The sequence below is a fragment of the Globicephala melas genome, chromosome 5, assembly GCF_963455315.2.
Source record: "Globicephala melas chromosome 5, mGloMel1.2, whole genome shotgun sequence".
In the NCBI taxonomy this organism is placed as follows: Eukaryota; Metazoa; Chordata; class Mammalia; order Artiodactyla; family Delphinidae; genus Globicephala; species Globicephala melas.
In genome coordinates, this window is record NC_083318.1 from 126807833 (window position 1) to 126828725 (window position 20893).

The 20893-nt window shown below is 35.0% G+C and overlaps 2 protein-coding genes across 8 annotated transcripts in view; one reads left to right on the forward strand and one right to left on the reverse strand.

The window, feature by feature from the left end:
- The window catches only part of HPGDS (hematopoietic prostaglandin D synthase), a 28706-nt gene extending 24274 nt beyond the window's left edge, over positions 1–4432 (forward strand). The window contains exon 5 of the mRNA XM_030865655.2: positions 4145–4432. Within this exon, the coding sequence (XP_030721515.1) occupies positions 4145–4309 (165 nt within the window). The 3' untranslated portion in view covers positions 4310–4432. The remainder of the gene's footprint in view (positions 1–4144) is intronic.
- A 3594-nt stretch (positions 4433–8026) lies between these two features.
- Positions 8027–20893, reverse strand: part of SMARCAD1 (SNF2 related chromatin remodeling ATPase with DExD box 1) — a 70810-nt gene continuing 57943 nt past the window's right edge. For 3 of the 7 annotated variants that reach the window (XM_070045610.1, XM_030865657.2, XM_030865656.2), the window contains exons 12-24: positions 20328–20427; positions 19507–19566; positions 19322–19397; positions 18439–18574; positions 17761–17898; positions 16486–16581; positions 16272–16389; positions 15953–16074; positions 14719–14907; positions 14038–14156; positions 12966–13148; positions 11738–11847; positions 8031–10247 (exon numbers count right to left, since the gene is read on the reverse strand). In XM_070045610.1, the coding sequence (XP_069901711.1) occupies positions 10186–10247; positions 11738–11847; positions 12966–13148; positions 14038–14156; positions 14719–14907; positions 15953–16074; positions 16272–16389; positions 16486–16581; positions 17761–17898; positions 18439–18574; positions 19322–19397; positions 19507–19566; positions 20328–20427 (1509 nt within the window). In that variant the 3' untranslated portion in view covers positions 8031–10185. Of the gene's footprint in view, positions 10248–11737; positions 11848–11922; positions 12045–12965; positions 13149–14037; positions 14157–14718; positions 14908–15952; positions 16075–16271; positions 16390–16485; positions 16582–17760; positions 17899–18438; positions 18575–19321; positions 19398–19506; positions 19567–20327; positions 20428–20893 lie in introns of all 7 variants that reach the window. The other 4 variants (XR_011377491.1, XM_060299786.2, XM_030865661.3 and 1 more) reach the window with 4 other exon arrangements.

The following is a 20893-nucleotide window of genomic DNA, read 5'->3' on the forward strand; positions in this document are numbered from 1 at the left end:
TTTCTTCCCTTTTTCTTTTCTCTTGTGATTTGATTACCATCTTTAGTGTTATGTTTGGATTCCATTTTTCTTTTCTATTATAGATTTTTTGTTTGTGATTACCATGAGGTTTTTATATAGCAGTCTCTCTCTCTGTATATATTTATGATTGTTTTAAGCTGTGATCTCTTAATTTCAAATGCATTTTAACAACACTGCAATTGTACTCTCCTTCCCTCATGATTACTGTTTTTGATATCATATTTTGCATCTAGGTGTTTTGTGTATCCCTCAACTGCTTTTTGTGGACATTGATGATTTTACTACTTTTGTCTGTTTTTTTTTTTAAGTTTTTTTTTTGGCCACACCCCACAGCATGTGGGATCTTAGTTCCCCTACCAGGGATCAAACCTGCACCTCCTGCATTGGAAGGCAGAGTCTTAACCACTGGAATCCCAGGGAAGTCCCCACTACGTTTGTCTTTTAACATTCCTACTAGCTTTGTGTGTGGATGATTTCCTACATTCATTGTATGTTTGAAACCAGTGAGCTTTTTCATTTTGTAATTTTCCTGTTTCTAGTTGTGTCCTTATCTTTTTTGCCTAGAGAATTTACTAAAATTTGTTGTAAAGCTCGTTTGAGGGGCTAAACTCTTTTAGCTTTTGCTTGTCTGTAAAGCTTTTGATCTCTCCATCAAATCGGAATGAGAGCTTGCTAGGGAGAATATTCTTGGTTATAGGTTTTCCCCTTTTATCACTATATATATATATAGAGAGAGAGAGGATTTATATATAATGTGCCCCTCCCTTCTGGCCTGCAGAGTTTCTGCTGAAAAATCATCTGACAGCCTTATGGGTGTTTCCTCGTATGTTACTCTTCACTTTCTCTTTGCTGCTTTTAATATTTTCTTTATCCTTACTTTTTGTAATTTTAAATACAACGTCTCTTCGTGTGTTCCTCTTTGAGAACACACATCCTGTATGGTACTCTCTGTGCTTTCTGGACTTGGTAACTGTTTCCTTTCCCAGATTAGGGAATTTTTCAGCTACTATGTTTTCAAATATGTTCTCAGCCCCCTTTTCTCTATCTTTTCCTTCTGGGACCCCTATAATGTGAATATTAGTGTACTTGATGTTTTCCCAGAGGTCTCTTAAACTGTCCTCATGTTTCTTCATTCTTTTTTCTGTTCAGCATCAGTGATTTCCACTACTCAGTCTTCCACCTCATTGATCCATTCCTCTGTTATCATTTAGTCTACTGTTTATTCCTTCTAGTGTGTTCATTTTAGTTACTGTATTCTTCATCTCTGTTTGGTTGTTCTTTATATTCAAACTCTTTGTTAAAAACTTCTAACTTCTCTGTGCATCAATTCTCCTTCTGAGTTCATTGATCTTCTTTATGATCATTACTCTGAACTCTTTCTTGGGTAGATTGCTTATCTCCATTCATTTAGTTCTTCTAGGGTTTTATCTTGTTCCTTTGTCTGGAGCATGTTCCTCTGCTGCCTTATTTTGTCTAGGTTGCTATTTGTATTTTTATGTATCTGGTAGGTTACATTTCCCAAACTTGGAGAAGTGGCCTTCTGTAGGAGACGTCCTATGCGTTCCAGCAGGGCACTCCACTTTTGTCACCCAAGCTATATGCTCTAGGGTTTCCCCAGGAGGGCTGTGAGGGGCTTTCTGTTGTGGCCAGCAGGCTGACTATGTGGGTGGTCTGGTAGGCTTGGTTTGTCCCTAGTCTTATTGGTTGCCAGGCCTTGCCTTGTATGGAGGCTGCTGGTTAGTGGGGCCTGGTCACAAGAGGGCTGATTTCAGAACCCCAGGAGGTCCTGGGGCTAGTGCTGGCTCACTGGTGGATGGAGCCGGGATCCAGAAGACTCTGTGGCTGTTCCTGTCCACTGGTGGGTGAAGCTAGGTCCAGGGGTTAGTGCTGGACTATTGGCAGTCACAACTGGTCCTGGAATGTGGGAATCTTGCTGCAGGGCCCAGGGATCCTAGAGCTGGTGTCAGATTGCTGTGGAGGTGGGGGAGGCAGTTCTTGATACAGTTGGGTCTGGGGTGTCCCACAGCTTGTGTTGGCCTGCTAGTGGGCAGAGCCAGGGCCCAGCTGGTCCCAGGGCAGGGTCTGGCCTGCTGTGGGCAGGCTGGGTCCAGAAACTGTGGAATTGTGGTTTTCTTGCATCTGGTGTCTGCCCACTGGTTGGATGAGTCTGGTCTAGAGGCTAATGCAGGCTTCCTGAGCGCAAGGCCAGCACCTGCCTATTGGTGGCTGGAGCTGGGTCTTGGCCCTCTAGTGGGAAGGGCCAGGTCTAGAGGCATGTCTCGAGTGGCTCTGGGCTCAGAAAGTCTTTAGGTAGCCTGTCTGTTGATGGGTGGGGCTGTGTCCTCCCCCACCCCCCCAGTTAGTTCTTTGGTCTGAGGCTCCCCAGCACTGTTGCCTACAGGCTGTTGGATGGGGCCAGGTCTTGGCACTCATGAGCTGGAGGGAGGATCCTACAATGGTGCCTACATGGTAGAAAGCTGCCAAATATGGCTGCTGCCAGTTTCTATGTCTCTAGTTTGAGCTGCAGCTGCCTCCTTGACTCTCCAAGACCAGCAAGTAGGTCAGGCCCCTATTAAATTGCTGCTTTTGCCCTGGGTCCTGGTGTGAGATTTTATGGGCACCCTTTAAGTGTGAAGTTTCTATTTCCCCTAGTTCTTTGGAACTCCCAAAATTAAGTCCTTCTGGTCTTCAAAGCCAAATGCTCTGGGGGTTTGTCTTCCTGGTGCAGGACCCCTGGGCTGGGGGGCCTGACATGGGGCTTAGAACTCTCACTCCTATAGGAGAACCTCTGCAGTATAAGTATTCTTGTTTGTGGATTGCCCACTTGGGGGTAAGGGACTGGATTATATTGTGAGTCAGCTCCACCTACCCATCTCGTGTGGTTCCTTCTTTATGTCTTTAGCTGTAGAAGATCTTTTCTGGTAGATTCTGGTCTACTTCATCTATGGTTGTTCTGCAGACACTTGTGACTTTGGTGTGCCTGTAAGAGGAGGTGAGCTCAGGGCCTTTCTACTCTGCCATCTTGGCCGATCCCCCGTACCACACTTGACGTTTGTCTTCCTGCTTCTGAAGTAAAAGCTGCACCAGAGAAGGGGTTTGCATCACATCTTGCTCTCTAGTCAATCCCAGGAGTCAGACCTATACAGGGCACGTAGTAGGTACTCCATAAATATTTGTTGCCTGAACTCTGAATCCTCTAACCAGTAGACTCTCCTAGTTGACAGGTGTTTAGTAAGCAAGTTCATAAAACACTAGAAATCAGCATTATTAAATTCCAAATAAAAGGAAAACTAAGAATAATCCATATTTAAACTTCATTCTTTGACTGATTTATATGGAGACAAAAGTAATGTCATCCAGATTAGTATCTAGTCATAAAAGCACGAAACAAGTGTACAAATTAAAAAAAACAGGTATACAAGAGTAGGCCTATGCTGCCATCATCCTAATACTGTCCAGTGGCCAATCTTAGGGTTACACTAATGGTCAGACATATGTCTTCTGATGTGATTCAATATAATGTATGCTAGCCAAAAATATGTAACTTGAAACTATGAACTCTCTAAAGATAACTTGCACTCTCTTCCTTTTTACTCTGCAATATAAAGGAACCGATGAAATAATCATAAAAATCCTGAAGACAGGACATTCTGCAGGACTAGTGTGGAATCTTCAATAATTCAGTGACATGGGGAAAAAAAGGGTACTGTTCTGAATTGAGAGTTAAAGGACATAACCAGATGAAATGCATGGTCCTGGAATGGATCCTGCTTTATCCTATAAAGGACATTTTTGGAACAGATGGAAAAGTAATGATGGTGTGTTAAATGAGATTAAAATGTATTGTCACAGGGAGATGGAGATTGAATCAAGTTACAAAAGAGCATGTACTGTAAGATCTCATTTTAGTAAAAATACACACACATGCATAAAAAAATACCATATACAGAGGTGTTAATGTGAGTAACCTCTGTGTGTTTTGAGTATGGTATTATCTATAATTTTCTATAATACACGCATTCTGCTCTTGTAATAACATTATTTTGAATTAAAAAGAAACTATTTTTAGATTAAGAAGTTAGGCCTTTTATGTTCTAATGAAAATTTGTTTCCTTTAAACTAGGTAACTTGGGCAGATTTCTACTGGGAAATTTGCAGTACCACACTTTTGGTCTTTAAACCTGATTTGTTGGACAACCATCCCAGGCTGGTGACATTACGTAAGAAAGTCCAAAGCATTCCTGCCATAGCCAACTGGATAATGAGAAGGCCCCAAACCAAACTCTAGGTGATGCCTGCTGCCTCCAAACTTCATTATTCTTCACAGCATCACTCTCATCAGATACGAAGCTACATCAGCGTGCTGCATAACCTGCACACTCCCCTCCCCAGCTCCATCAAGACTTTCACTTCTGCCATATTCTGCTTATCAAAAAAAAAGGAAAAAAGGGGCTGGGGGAGAAAAGGGTTTTGTTTCCAGTATCCTTTTTATTCAGAGTAGCTTCACCTTATTTATAACTGAAGAAAAATAGTTTCAAATACAGGCAGGCTTCGCTTTGCACTAGTTCTGACATGCATGAATTTCAGTCACAATGGTTTAGTTACATAACACATTTTCCAAAAAAAACCCTGAAAAGCTTTGGACTTCAGTTTCCACGCCATATTAACTGAGTAACTGCATAAAGTATAAACTTTGCTGCTAGCTCTTCAGTCCACAAATCACTATGTAAATAACAGATAGATATATGAGCAATCATGACACTTCTTTCAAAATCTGTTAGTGATTGATCACTGCGCATCTGTCATGCGTGCACAGAAAGCAAAGTGTTGTTTCTTAGTGATAAATCCACTTGACATTTTACAAAAATGGATAATTGAAAAAGGGAACTCACCAACAAAGATTAAAGTGCAATAAAGAAATGAAAAGTGAAAATGGTGGAAATTCAAATTGAACATAAATGGAAAGAGCTGGCTGCGAGAATGTTGATGCTGTTGCAGTTCAAGAGGCTCTAGATATGCAGCCAGAAGAACTTGGTGAAGGCAAACTTATTGACATAAATGAGGAAACGGGTTGTGACAAAGGAGATGAAGATATCCCAGAGGAGGTGAGACTAGCAAAAAACCCCTCACGTTATAAGAATTGAGATCAAAAGAATGAGAAGACAATGTAAAGCAACTATAGCCCAGTAAAAATGAATAAAAAAACTAAAAATTGTGAATCACTATACTGTACACCTGTAACATATATGATATTGTACATCAACTATACTTCAATACAAAAAAAAAAAAAAAAAAGAGAAGACAAGCCACAGACAGGAAGAAAACATTTGCAAAAGGACTTTATCCAAAATACACAAAGAACTCTTAAAAGTCAACAATAAAATAAACCTGATTACAAAATGGATAAAATACCTGGACAGACACCTCATCAAAGATATACAGATGGCAAATAAGCATATGAAAAGATGTTCAACATCATATGTCACTATGGAATTGCAAATAGGAACAAGGAGATACCATTACCTATGAGAATGGCAAAAATTCAAAATACTGACACCACCCAAATGTCCCATTCTGGTGGGGCCCCAGGAACTTTTCTTCATTGCTGATAGGCATGCGAAACAGCACATACACCTTGGAAGAGAGTTTGGCAGTTTCTTACAAAACTAAAATGCTCTTACCATATGATCCAGTAATCACACTCTTTGGTATCTGCCCAAAGGAGTTGAAAACAGGTCCACATGAAAACCAGCACATGAATGTTTGTGGTAGCTGTATCAACAACTAGAAGCAACCAAAATATCCTTTAGTAGGTTAGTGGATACGTAAGTTGGGGTACATGCAAACAAGAGACCATTATTCAGTGCTAAAAAGAAATGATCTATCAAGCCATGAAAAGATATGGAGGAAACGTAAATGGATTTTTAGGGCAGTAAAACTATTCTGTATGATACTATAATGGATTCATTTGTCAAACCCATAGAATGTACACCACCGAGAGTGGAGCCTACTGTAATCTATGGACTTTGGGTGATTATGACGTGTCAATGCATTTTCACTGATTGTAACGAAGTCCCATTCTGGTGCAGGATGCTGATAGTGGGGAAGGTGTGTCTGTGTGGGAGCAGGGGTACATGGGACCTCTTTGTACTTCCTGCTGAATTTGCTATGAACCTAAAACCCCTCGAAAAAATAAAGTCTATTTAGAAAGAAAAAAGAATAGGGATATTTCATGACATTGAAAGAGCAATAAAATGTTGGAAGCTGATCCAAATTTAGGATTATGACTATTTACCAAGAGACAAAAAAAAAAAAAAAAAAAAAAAAAAAATGTGTGCTTGCAAGTTTTATAGGAAGGTACTGTTCAAACTACTCTGATAAATTTTTTTACAAAAATAAAACTTCCTTAATGTTTCTAATATTTTACAGTGTACTGAATATTAGTTTTACTATTTTGTTCACTTATACATTTATAATGTGCTGACAAAATTCTTAAAGGTCATGGAAGAATCATTTTCCCCAGTGATTACACACTTTCAACTTGAATAATTTCTACAGTCCCACACTACTGTGCAAGAACTGCCCATATAAACAAGCCATTTATATAGAAATCTTCCAAATAACTATATATTTAGATTATCCCAACCTATTTTAAACCATAACTATATTGGAACATCACATTTTAGTTCAATTTACCTGTTAATATTATTAATATTGAATAGTCTAATCTTAGTATGTCATGTTGTATCAGGAAACATATAAACAAAATAGATGGCCTTATCCGTGAACTGCAGGGCAGAGGAAGGAGAATGTAGTTGAGAAGCAAAAAGGGGGGAGAGGTTGTGGGGAGGAAGAAAGAAAAGTCAAGTCCATCTAAGTGTGACCTTGTTGAAGGTGCTTCTTTCCTCCCAACAATGCTCTATGAAATTCAGGAAAAGGAAGTTAAATACTGTACACATTATTAAGGATTACACAGAAAAACAAAGTGTATTTCCCAAGTACCTTGCTTCTTTGGATTACATCTTCTTACCGTTGTCAGTGGCTGTTAAGAAATGACAATAGGTTATAAACGACTCTCATTTGCAAAGCGCTGAATCATGTCATCAAGGCAGTCTAAAGAAAAAACTTACCTTTCACAGAAGAAATTCAAATAATACTCTAATGAAGGTAGAAACTTTTCTTCCCTCTTATGCACGTTCATTTTCCTCCACATAATTACATTCTGACAAACTTTACTGAAAACAGAATTTAGTAAAACTGATAGATACAATGTTTATCTAAATTATGAAAACTCTAAGATAATCAGCCCCACTTGTTTACATATAATTATCATAATTCCAACAGAAAATGCAACCACAGCATGTTTTATAAGGAAATATTTCAATCATAGCATCATCATAACCTTTAGGTCATCTTTTGTTCACTGAAAGGACAACACATTCCATTACCCCATCCTATATCTAAATTAAACATCTCCTCACTGAGCAAGTAAGCAAGTGTGAGAGAACATGAATTAATCAGAGTAGAAATGGAACTGCATATTATAATCAGAAAAATAACCATACCTTTTGGGAAGTTAAAACAATCAATTCCTTAATTTTATGGACCATTTAAGTGTCTTGCTTAAGGTCACACAAATGGAAACCAAGTCTCCCGATGCTCCTATCTAATCACTATACAATAACACCAATAACTAGGAGCAATATTAATGTTTCAACATAGATTATCTATTGGTATAAAGTTACAAGTCTATGGGGTGAGAAATACAGTTATGAAAACACATACGTCTTCTACCTGTGTGTGACCTGTATCAACAAAAACATAAGTTGCTTCAGTCGGCCAAGATACTACTCCAACAACTGTGGCTTCATAGGCTCTTTACTGACAATGGATTATGATATTTACTGACATCAGTCCAATAAAGGGACTAATGAGAATACACCCAAAGTAATAAGTACCAGTTTACTGAGAAAGAGACGATATTAAGCACACAATAGCATCTCTTTTGTGCTCAATATTATGGTTTTTTCTTTTTGGGTCTTTGTTGCTGTGCGTGGGCTTTCTCTAGTTGTGCTGAGCTGGGGCTACTCTTCATTGTGGTGTGTGGGCTTCTCATTGCCATGGCTTCTCCTGTTGTGGAGCACGGGCTCTAGGCACCTGGGCTTCAGTAGTTGTAGCACGTGGGCCCTAGAGTGCATGGGCTTCAGTAGTTGTGGCACGCAGGCTCAGTAGTTGTGGTGCACGGGCTTAGTTGCTCCGCGGTATGTATGATCTTCCTGGACCAGGGCTCGAACCCGTGTCCCCTGCATTGGCAGGTGGATTCTTAACCACTGCACCACCGGGGAAGTCCTTCCATATTATGCATTTTTAAGGGTAAAGGGATGAAAGTTTAGAAACTACTAAGGGTGCGAAAATACAACTTATGATCACAAATATTTTTATTATGCCAAAAACATAATATGGCATTACAGGGAGAACCCAACTACATTCATTAAAATAAAAATATGGATTTAACAACGACAACAAAAGAAACAGCCTATCATTGAAGATACATTAGTACAGGAAAGTTATGAGAAATCCATTATGCGATTTTTAGAATATTCTCAACATTTCACTAAGCGATTTCGGTACTGTGATGCAGAAGGAGGTATTAATACTATTTGCAGGTCCCTTCAGCCCATTACACTAAAATGTGTTGAGTATATTCAATACACTTGCAAGATTGGCTAAGTCTACTGACTCATCAGCTTTCAGAGTCTACAGTATCTGAAGAATCAATGTAAGAGCTTCATTAGCCTTCTAAGTCGAGGATTATATCACCTTAAAAACTTAGGAAGTCAGGAGGTCTTGAAAGTATAATCTCCAAAAATTAACAAATCTTTGATTTATAAATAAGTTTATTTATAATAATATTTACATAATAAAACAAAACACATGAAACTCACAAGTTATACAAAGAAACTGATGTATAATAAAACAGCAATATAGACTGACAGGCAAAAATTTAAAGAAAGACTTAATAAAGAGTTAAATATCAAGTAGACAACTTTACCTCTTCTAAATTTCACTTTGTCACCCACACTGATTTGGAATTGAACAATGGCTCTCTTTAGGAGGTCCCATACTGGAAATTCTGCAAACTGCTAAGTTATATTTTGATAAGAATTTAAAGTTAATGACCTATTTCCATGCAGTACCTAATGCTGCCTTGAAATGAAGTCACATTCAGTCTGCTTTGAAGTGAAATAGCCTGTTAATCTGTTCTGCCAGGCTAGAAAAATGTCACCAATATTTTGCTGATGTGCGGAGATGTGGCAGGAATAAACTACTATTTAGAGAGTAAAGAGAACTGGAGCAGAAATGACTGGGCAACAGTTTCAAGAGAAGCAAAAGCCAGGAGAGGGAAATCAATGAAAACATGCACAAGAATAGGCAGAGTAATAGCACAATTAGTGCAGTTGGGAAATGAACAGAAGGAATTAATCCATGGAGCAAGATAAGGGCTTCTTTAGTTACTATTCACTGGAAAACAACTTAGTGCCTAGCCAAACAAATCTGTTTTAACAGAAGTACTTGGGAGGACCTGGGGGTGTTAGTATATGGAATGCCACCTTTAAATTCATGTTGAGTTCTTGTTGACAGTGGTGAACATCTGTCTCAAATAGCAATAAAATGAAAGCTATATAATCTATACAGCTGCATTCTTTAACATAATAAAAAAGAACTTCAAATGAGACGAGCAAAAACAAGACATAAGCATTGTCAAATAAGGCACATGTAAAAATCTACACATATTATCCAGTGAAAGACAATATATATATATATTTGGAGGTAGAAATAATTACAAAAATACTGACATTTCTAAAGCATTAGCGTATTTGTTACAAACAATCACCAACTAATCCCCATTCAGAAAACTGTTTTGTAAAATGATTATTTAACATCTTCAAGACTACGTATCTGTGGCTTTTTTTTGAAATTTCACATGTGAGCATCTGGAGAATTCAGTTAGTGGCAAAAAAGTTGTCCATACTATGAGAAATGTAATATGGAAATTATAAAAAGTTATAAATGTTCATAAACCCCATGGTCATCATAATGTAAATGTCCTTGAGTGCACCAAGTTGATATTTCATCATCAGTTAGGAATTAACAATTCTTATTTCACAGGCCCATTGATGTTTTTAGTAATGTGGCTATATCTGCTGGCATACTCCCTTCGTCACCTGCAGGTCAGAAACTGGTGTTAAAATTCTGATAAAAATATTTTATGAAATGTATTTCTTCTCTCCAATTTTCTCTACTTTTGGTGAAATTCTTAATAATCTTTCAAGGCCCAGTTTGATTCAGTGTCACTCCCTGTTAAAAATATTCCCGTATTCCTACATATGTTAGGGCAACTTCCTCTGTGCTTGTGTTCACATTGCCAGCACAGCAGTCTACAGCTTCTGTTTTTGATTTGACAGAGATATGCAGATATAGTTTGGATCATATCCTATTCATACAGCACATAGTACTTACTCCTCAGGTTCACTAAATAAAAACATTTACCAAAAAATTCAATGCAAGGTGTAAAAGAGAATAAAAGAAAATATACAAAAAAAAATTTTTTTTTATGTAACAATCTGAATAGTGAAAATAAAGACAAAACTCCCAAATCCAACCAAACAGAAATCATTTCATCTACACTTATTTTCAGTCCAAAGATACAATCATTGTCTTAAAAAAATTGTTTTTTCAATTGAACAAGACCCCAGTATCTAGACACTTATCCAGGTCTCTCTCTCTCTCTCTCTCTCTCTCTCTGTGTCACCACAGAGACCCCAGTTACAGTCTAAACTTGAGACTACTTTTATCTACTCTTCTCCTTTCAGTAAAAAACATGATTAGGAACAAAAACTACTGCATAAACTCTCAGGGAATTCACTGACATGCTTGCCTCCAAGCTCGTCCATAGATTTGAAAATAGCCCATGAAATCCAAACTTAACAGCAAATAAAAAAAGCAAGACGCAGAAACAACTAGTCATACAATTAAAAAAAAGCAAACCCTAATGTGTCATCTTTCTGGGGAAGCTGGGTGATAAGGAGGCTTTTGTTTGCCCTTTAATATCTTAGGAATTTTGAACTATGTGAATGTATTTTATATATATATATATATATACATATATAATTTAAACTTTTAAAACCTTAAAAATTATTCTCCTCAAAAAGATGGAGGAAATGGAGAGGATTCTCTTATTTGACAAATGTTTGTAGTACCCAACTGCTCTTTAATCTGAAATTATTCAATTTTTGAATAAATGCATTTTATTGCACTCTAGTGAAATGAGTATTTGGCTCGTCAAAATGAAGTTAATATAAATGTGAGAGTTAATAACAATATTATGCCATGTACTTTAAATCTTTGGATTCATAAATATTACTTAGTAAGTAAATCATAAAATTGTAGCTAAAACTATAGACCCAATTTTAATTTATTTCTGGGATATTTTGATGTCAGAGACAGAATTTTTCAAAATCAAAGTGTTTGTATCAGTTCTGGCAAAATGATCTTAGTTATTGTAGTACTTTTGAAGTAAGTATGCTTGTATTCTCCCACGCTATCCCTAAACTGCACGCCAAGTTAAGGACTCAAACCATCTTTATTATCCCCTTGCTACTGCTAAGTTGATGCCTTTTCATATAAATAAAGTTTACGCTGACAAATAACTTACCTTCATCTACTGTGGTCATATCTTGTTCTAGTTTCAATTTCTGTTGATTAATTTTTAGCATGGATTCTTCGATTGTCCCTTGGCCTATTAATTTTATAACTAGTACTTCTCTAAGGAAAATACAAGATATGTCCATTGGTTACATAATATACAATTACTTAATATATATAAACGATATAACTCACCTTAGAATGCAATAAGAATAATTTGAAAATTGTTTAACAAATACATCCATAAATTTAAATTCTTTTATTCAAACTACTTGAGATTGACATTTTCTGAGCACGTCACTTTTAAACATCATTTCCTATTGATTCAAGAGATGAGAAAAAGATATCGGTACTTTAAAATTACTGGTAGAACTGTATTACAAGAAACAGCTCTGGGTTGAGGTAGGGTATTCTATTTTTAAAAAGAACATGCTTTGCTTATCAGGTTCCAAGAAATAATTTAGTACAAAAAGTAAGGAAGTGTAGTAAAGTATAAAGATTACATGGGAGGTTTTAGTTCCACCTTTAAGTACTGATAAATATTTGGTTCATAAATGAACTTACCAATGTCTTTTGGAAATACAGTAAAATACTCCACAAAGAAAACACTGATTGTCTGCTGTTTACATGTGAGAACAGAGCTGAATTATAGGTATTTTCACCTCTTTATGTCCTGTGACCAATGTCTAATTTAACCTTCACCTAAAATATCTACAGCTCACATAATCTATTTCCTATGAGGTAACAAGGTAGCAATCGTACGCACATTACCCAGTCTATCTGGCTCTTACATGGTGTAACAAGCAAGTTACTAATTAGTAATTACTAATCTTTTTCAAAGGGGCTGGACCACTGGTAATACTTAGTTTTCATTTGCTGCATAACTACTTGGACTGGGGGTGGGAGGTGGTTTTATTTATTTTTTACTGTTTTGGCCACGCCACATGGCTTGTGGGATCCTAGTTGCCTGACCAGGGCTGAACCTGAACCCTCGGCAGTGAAAGCACCTAGTCCTAACCACTGGACTGCCAGGGAAGTCCCTGTTTTAATGACTAGAATATGAACAGATTACATGGTGGAGTTCATATTCAACACTGGTTGGTATAAAATACAGCGGAAGCCATGCTTTGCTGAAAATATAAAAACTAAGGCAGGACATCTGACAGATCATATTCTAATGTTCTATACAAATTAGACTAGCATTTGATTACAAATAAATTTCAACTGCAAACACTTACTTAGTCTGGCCTACTCTATGGCATCTATCTTCTGCTTGTTTGTCATTGTAAGGATTACAGTCAATATCGTGAAGTATAACAACATTTGCTGAAGTCAGGTTTATTCCTAGGCCACCAGCTTTTGTTGACAGCAGAAACACAAAGATATCCATATCGGTATTAAACTCATCAATTAGATGAATCCTATAAGACAAATGTATTAGGTTAAATCTCACAAAAGGGTATATAATTAAAACTGAAAACAATCACTTCCCATGGAAAATAAACTTGAAGATGTAAATACATGCTCTTGGCATTCTAGTTATTTTTCCTGTAGCTATTTTATTGAAAAGACCTATCCAATTCACCAACTTCTTTTCTATACCATTTATCTCCCTACTAACTCTAACTATTCAGATTTGATTAATTGCTAAAGGACTGTTTTGTCCTTTGTTTAATGACTTCTGGCTTTTCTAAATTCTGCACACAGCTATTCAATCTTTAACCTTCTCAGAGTCTGCCAGCTGTGACTCATAGACAATATACCCGATGAACTCAAAATCAATCTCAAAATCAAACTATAATGATGTATTCTCTTTTAGCAAGACTTCTTTTCTTACTCTAATGCAGGAAAAAAAAAATTTACTCTGGCTGATAAAAAAAAATAAACCAAAGATACGATGCAGTTTAAACACACTAGAAAAAGCATTTCAACTAAGACAATCTTTTTAAACTCTGGGAATTAAAAAAGAAAACAAACTCAAACTTACTCAGTTACCCTTAAAATATGAAAAGCCCAAGATTTTAAGATAACCTTGGTTTAAAGATAAAAGTGTTTTAGACTTAAAATGATTTTTAAAGAGAAAACACTGACAAATATATAATTCTAGTAGTTGTTTCAAAATATATTTGTATACGATTCAGACCAAAAATTAAATTTTCTTCATCTTAAGTTAATGAATGATTTAAAGTAACCAAACGTAAGACTCAAAGCAATACAATTCCATCAAATGCCCTAGACATTTAAAATTCTAACATTTACTCTTATTTGAGGGTAAGGTGGAGAGATTTTCTGAAACTAAAGTATACCAACCTTTCAGAAATCTGAGTCTTTCCATCTAATCTGAGGTACCTATGCTGATGATGTTTTAAGAGAACCTCTAAAATATCCAGCATCATGGTAAATTGGCTAAATAATACAACTCTATCACCCTGTGGAAATACATATATTAATTAGACACATAAAAAATAAAATTATAAGTATCTAATGAAAACCTGCTTCTTTAATAATAACAATCATAGCTAAAGTTTCTTATTTTAGATTACGTATAAGTAAATTATCTTCTAAACTTTGACCTAAAATTTATTTTTAAGACTAATTAATGGGAATAGCTACTAAGTACTACTTAGATTGTGATCTTACAAATCTATTTCACATATAAATTGTAGTATTAATTTATTTTACATAGTATCAATATCTTCAAAATATTAATTTTGAAGCAACTATATAGATTGTCACCTATGAAATAATGACAATTAAAATTATTTTTTAAAAACATCAATATAGATATATTCTACTAACTTCTGTTAGATGGAAGAAGAGTAATCAGGAAAACATATGCCCAAATATATCCAAAAAATGCTCAAACACCAGTTTCTAGAAGAATGTAGAACACAGTCTAAAGCTTCAAGAAAGTCAAATCATGCCAGAACTGTTTCAAAGAAGTTGAACTAACTGGGGAAACATATAAGGAGCAGTATTCTTCTTTAGTACCTTCTGTTTCAATTCAGACAAGATGCAGCCTAAAACTCGAAATTTTCCAGAATCTAAAATCAAGTCCATGTCTAACTGGAAGTTATTAATGTGTCGATACTGTTTACAAAGTACATGTAATTCAAAGTCTGTCATAACTTCCATATCTTCAAAGATCAGGTCAGGGTTAGCCTCACAATGTGTAGGTTCCTCAAAACAAAACAAAACAATATATACTTCAAAATGAAGATAATTTATAATATGATTAGAACAACCTAATAAAATTGTTTACATCTGATAAAATATCTAAATCATAAAACATTTTAGTGCAACAGATTTACCAAAGGAAATTGATATTCATTTTTTTAGATACAATAAAGGGGGGAAGTTCTTATTGTTTTAGAGATAACACACTGATAAATTTACAGATGAAATGTCTAGAATTTGGTCCAAAATGATCCTGGAGAGGATTCGAGGTGAAACAAGAGAGAGTTGTGTCATTCCAGATGATAACTGTAGAAAATGGGTGAAGGTTTCATATGCGTAGAAGATTTCATTATACAATTCTCTCTACTTTTACATGTCTGAAATTTTCCGTAAGTCTAATATAAAAAATTTTAAAAAGGCAAATGGTTGCTTTAAACACAATGATCTGCAAGGAGAAATAGGGGTAGGTTAAGGGAGAATGAGACAAAAATAGAGAGTAACAGCTAAAACTGTAGACAAAATACAATAAAGAAGAAATAAAATGAAAAAAATAAACGGAGAAAAATGCCTCATAATGCAGGACATACAATCTGATGAATATTTTTGGTGAAAAATAAATAAAAGAAGTGTATTATGGAAGTCCAGACCAGGAGCTGGCAAACTTTTCCTGTAAATATTTTAGGCTCTGTAGGCAAAATAATGTTTTGCAACTCTACTCCACTCTGCCCTCATACTGAGAAAGCAGTCACAGAAAACAAAGAAACAAAAGGGTGTGGCTGTGTTAGAACAAAACTTTATTTGTAGAAATAGCTATTGTCATATTTGGTCCTAAGGCCATAGTTGGCTGACTCTTGATGTAGACTGTCAGTCCTTCTTGGCTCTTATGTCCCCTAAATTATTTTGAACTCTGTGTTAAAAATGTTTTTCTTAAATACGTGGTTAATTAATATGCTTACTAGGTTCAATGGTCTGATTTTTAGACTAACAATGAACCTCATGTTTATTGGTGTTAATAAAGCTTAGTTTTAGCATAATACAAAATCCTTACCTTTAGCATAAGCTGAGACATTTCCTTGAGTTTTTCAGCTGTGTAATATTGGCGATGTAATAAAGGATGATTGGCCATTTTTCTCAACTGCATCATGACATTGCACATTTCTGTGTTTTTTTCTGTAACACATTAAAAACAACAAGCTGATAGCTGTTTGTTGAAATACAACTCAATGCAAACAAAAGGTTTTAAAACTATTTCTTCAAATTCCAACTAATTTTAAAAAATGAGCAAATCCCACTATCATAGGACTAAACAAAATGCAGCCCTAGTACAGAATTATTTTTCATATAAAATTGTGAAAATCAGGTTATACCCATGTTATTGATAGATTTTTTCAATCTGTTGAAAAGACCCAAATAGAGTTGCTCCTGCTTCTCTGACATTGCACACAACTCAATTCGATCTTTCTTGGGGGGTAGCTGCTTGAGAACCTGTGAAAGGAAAACAGTTGAAGCAGATCATTCAAATACAGAAGAAAACAGATTTTTAAAAACCAATCATAATAAAAATATGCAGATAAGAGTTACCTCTTCTTTTACTCTTCTGAGAATAAATGGTTTTATAATTTGTTTTGCATGTGCTATTCTCTCCTTTTCATATATAGTTTGCTCATCTGCTGATTTCTAAGTAAAATAAGAAAATGACCTTTTAAATTATTCATTTAAATGATCACAATAACAGTATTACAGAACATGAAAATCTCTCTCACTACAATCTGAGTTATTTCCCAGAGAAACTCAATTCATTCTAGATGGACTTGAATTCTGGGCTGTAATATATTTCCTAAAGCTCCACATGTATTTTGAGGTTTTGTGACACGTAATCGTGTACTCTGCAGAGGTAATGAAATTGAACTGCACTAGGATGGTGTTCAGAAGTAATTAACTAATAAGTCATCACTGATTACATAGATAACTCTCTTGAAAAAATATGTGTGTGTTTAAGATAGTTTGGGTGGAGGGGAAGAGAGAGATAAGTAGAAAACTTGTATTTATTTGTGGAAAATGGTCCCAAAAGAAAGCTAGTGCGGGTCTACAGAAATCGGACGGTTCCTAGTCAAAACCTGTTAATTTTGGAGAAGAGGAATTTTATTCTAAGAAATCCTCCACATCCTATGATCTGCTAGGCCATCAAGTGGGATGGAATACATTAGTGAAAGTTAGAAAGGCAGTCAGTTTGCAGTAGAAGATTATCACAGAAAATTCTCGCAGAATACATGTGATTTGGGTGTGTCAAGAATCTATATTACCATTGCTGTACTGGAAAATGAGAGTTCTTGAAAACTACACTCTTACTTTTTCTAAGCAATAGGGAAAAAATTAACCAGATTTTCTTTGAAATAGGATTTCCTTATTGTGACTTTTAGAAATTGTTACTTTTTAATTTATGGAGTTTTAATTCAAAACATATTTCCCAGTGGGGGAATTTTCTGGATATTCTACTTTTGCCCAGTTTTATAGTTTACCTATTAAAAAATGCTAATTTACCTAATTTTAATAAAGAAGATGGTAGCTCACATACTATATATCTGAGCTACCCACTAATTTTAAATTGTCATTCTTCAGAAAATTAGGATATTAAAAACCAAAACTTTTAGACAATGATTATAGAAGCCACCAATTTATTTCCTATTGTATTCTGGCTGACTTCCCAACTCATCCGAACATAGGATATCAACTACTTAAAACTTATTTCATAGCACATATGCTACATGAAAACAAGAAAAAGAGATAAAATAGAAAAACGGTCCGGGTAAAACGCAAAGTAAGACAGTTGAGAAAAAAATATGAATTTATGCTTACTGTCTTAGAAGAAAACATTCTTCGTATTTCACTGGTGCTACTACTGAACATGTGCGGCATAACAAAATTCAACAGCGACATGAGTTCTAACAGGTTATTCTGCACAGGTGTGCCTGTGAGCAGCAAACGGTTATTTGCCTGTGAACAAAGGTAAATTTTAGATTAGTATTTTTTTTTTTTTAAAGATCCACATCCTTCTTGTTCTCCCCCTCAGTGAGGGAGAAAAAAATTAAAACCATTATTAGTAATATAACATTCTGTCATAAAAGATAAGTAATTTAGAAAAATTATCATATATTGTACTTTAAGGTAGAATGTGTAAAACTAAGTCTCATTTTATTAAGTAGGTAACTTGTGTTCCCACATTACTTTTTGATGAGGCAATGGAAGAAGACAGATTATATCTGATATTCATGAAGTTTGTCCTATAGAACAAAAGTTGGCAAATTGAAGCTCATGAGCTAATGGTTTTTACATTTTAAATGCAGTGTTTGAAAAAAAACGAAAAAGCAAAGAACAAGTGAGAGAAGCTGAATGGCCCACAAAGCATGAAATATTTACTTACCTGGTCCTTTACAGAAAAAGATTGCTGGTCTCTGATATAAAATACTATATATATTAAAATACATAATCTGAAATTTTATCATAATTGGACAAATTCACAGAACACTCTCTTACATTAATTGTCATAAGGTGCTGGTAGCGGATGGAGCCCATATTCTTCAGCATATGGCCCTCATCAAAAATTGCGTAATTCAATTTCAGACGACGAAACAGACTACGATCATCAGAACTGCTGATTGCACAATTATACCTGTTGCCAAAGAAAAAACAATCTCTAAGATCATACCTTTAAGAGCATGGACTCGTGAGATTTAATGTTTTGACAAATTATTTTTATGTACATATTTCTAATAGCCAGTAGCTAAAAGATAACACTAGACACAGTTGGTACTCAAATAAATATTGATGTACTTATATCCAAAATTATTGATGTACATGTAACCAAGTTACAAAAGCTGCAATATGCAGTTAAAAGACAATTCATATGTTATAATGTAATTAGACAACTTCTACACATCTAGGAAGAGGCCAATTTGGGTACAATTTATATGTAACCTGCAATTATTACACGCTTTGCTTTATGAACTGTTATATTTTAAGAAGCAGTAGAAAAAAGAACATGAAGCTAAGACATTTCTGTTAAGAACATAACACCATTTTATTAAACTAGTAGAGTGAAACCAAGAAATAAGAGTTAACAGCAGCTAGCAAGACTATATATGAAAATGGAGTTCATTTTATTAAGAAAAGATGAATTTTCGATGAATTCTTTTAATCATGACCTCCTATAGAATTAACAAAAGACTGCCATCACGGTATTATACACCAAACTGAAAAATGCCTGAATCTTCAACATAACTCATTCTATTGCTTTTGTTGCATAGTTCTTAGCATAAACTCTCCTTTATTTTACTACTAATATTTTTAAAACATTTTAAAAAAATTTAGGTGGATGTACAAAATTTTTTTTCCAAAAAAATTTTTTCTCAATACTTACGTGGTCACGATTACATTGTATTCTTCGTATTTACTATGAATGTTATATCTAATCTGTTTACGTTCTTCTTGAGAACCTAGAATTTAAAAATGACACACACACGCTGATTGTATTTATTGTACTTTACTGTATGCTAAGATTTTAAAGAGGTCTCCAAAGTTAAAAGCATAATGACATATTCTTACCATAGTAACAGAGCACCTTTAAAGTGGGACACCATAAATTAACTTCCCTTAGCCAGTTATCTATGAAACAAAAGAGATATTACTTGCACCTGCTACAACAGGCAGACGTGTGCACTGAAATGAACACTAAAGTCTGAGAAGTTCTACCCAGAAATTATTTTTATAAAATAATAGAAGATAATTTTTAAAAATCACAAGACTCTTCACAATTTTACGCTTGATGATTAAAATGACTGAGATTTTGAGGTGGCATCAAAATGAAGAGCAGAGGGCCAACCATTATATTTATAGGTGATTATTGATTTCCAATTTAAAGAGGATTTTTTTTTTTTTTGGTACATTCATACATACATTCTCTTACTCTAGTCTACATTCAATCAATTGAGAAAGAATGAAAGAGTAATTTGAGTGGGGATGATCTGCATACATTCTTTCTTAATAAATGTTTAATTATAAATTCAAAAGTGTTTCTCTTAAATTACTCATTAAAACAACTTAAAAGTATTATGAAAACAATTGATGTTTTCAAATGGTATATGATCTATAATAATTTATAGATAATCTGTATAATAAGCTGAATAACTCACTTATATTGGAGTTATTTTCTTTAAAAAGACTTCCAGTATAATCAAACACACATATGCAAAGGGGTGAAAAGTGCAAGGAAACCAAAGAAATGAATATTCACCTTCACAAACTAAGAAATCTCTTCCACACACACACACACACACACACACACACACACACACACACACACGGTTTTTCTCCCCCTTGTATAAAATACTACTGAGTCAAGTAAAGTTGTCCACAGTATTACAAACCTATAGTTGATGCTGGAACAACAATCAAATGAGGACCTTTATTACCCTCCTGATAGAGGTACGCTAGGAATGCAATCGCTTGAATAGTTTTTCCCAGGCCCTAAAACGAAAAGTTTAAAAGACAATATACTAGATTTAAAAACAAACAAAAAACCCAAATAAATATTGGGAAAATGAAAGGAAAAAGAATACTTTTGGTTTTATTTATTTATGATTCCCCATGCAACTCTATGAGAATTTCTACTATATTCTTAGTTTTCAATAACACATAAAACAGATCACAATCTCCAAGTGATACTACAACTTAGTTAAGGGTAGGAATGTATTTTAACTGCTAGTTAATATGTAATACACATTGATATAGAAGACCTCTGCTTGCATATAAAGGATGTAATTTTGGTAACTGTTAATATAAAGCAACTACTTAATACATACTGGCTGGATGGAGAATGATGTTCCAATGACTAACTGGAGCGGAACATATACCTATCCTATTACCCAGCAATTTTACTCCTAAAAATATATTCAAGAGATATGAGAGCATATGTCCACAAAAAGACTTGGGT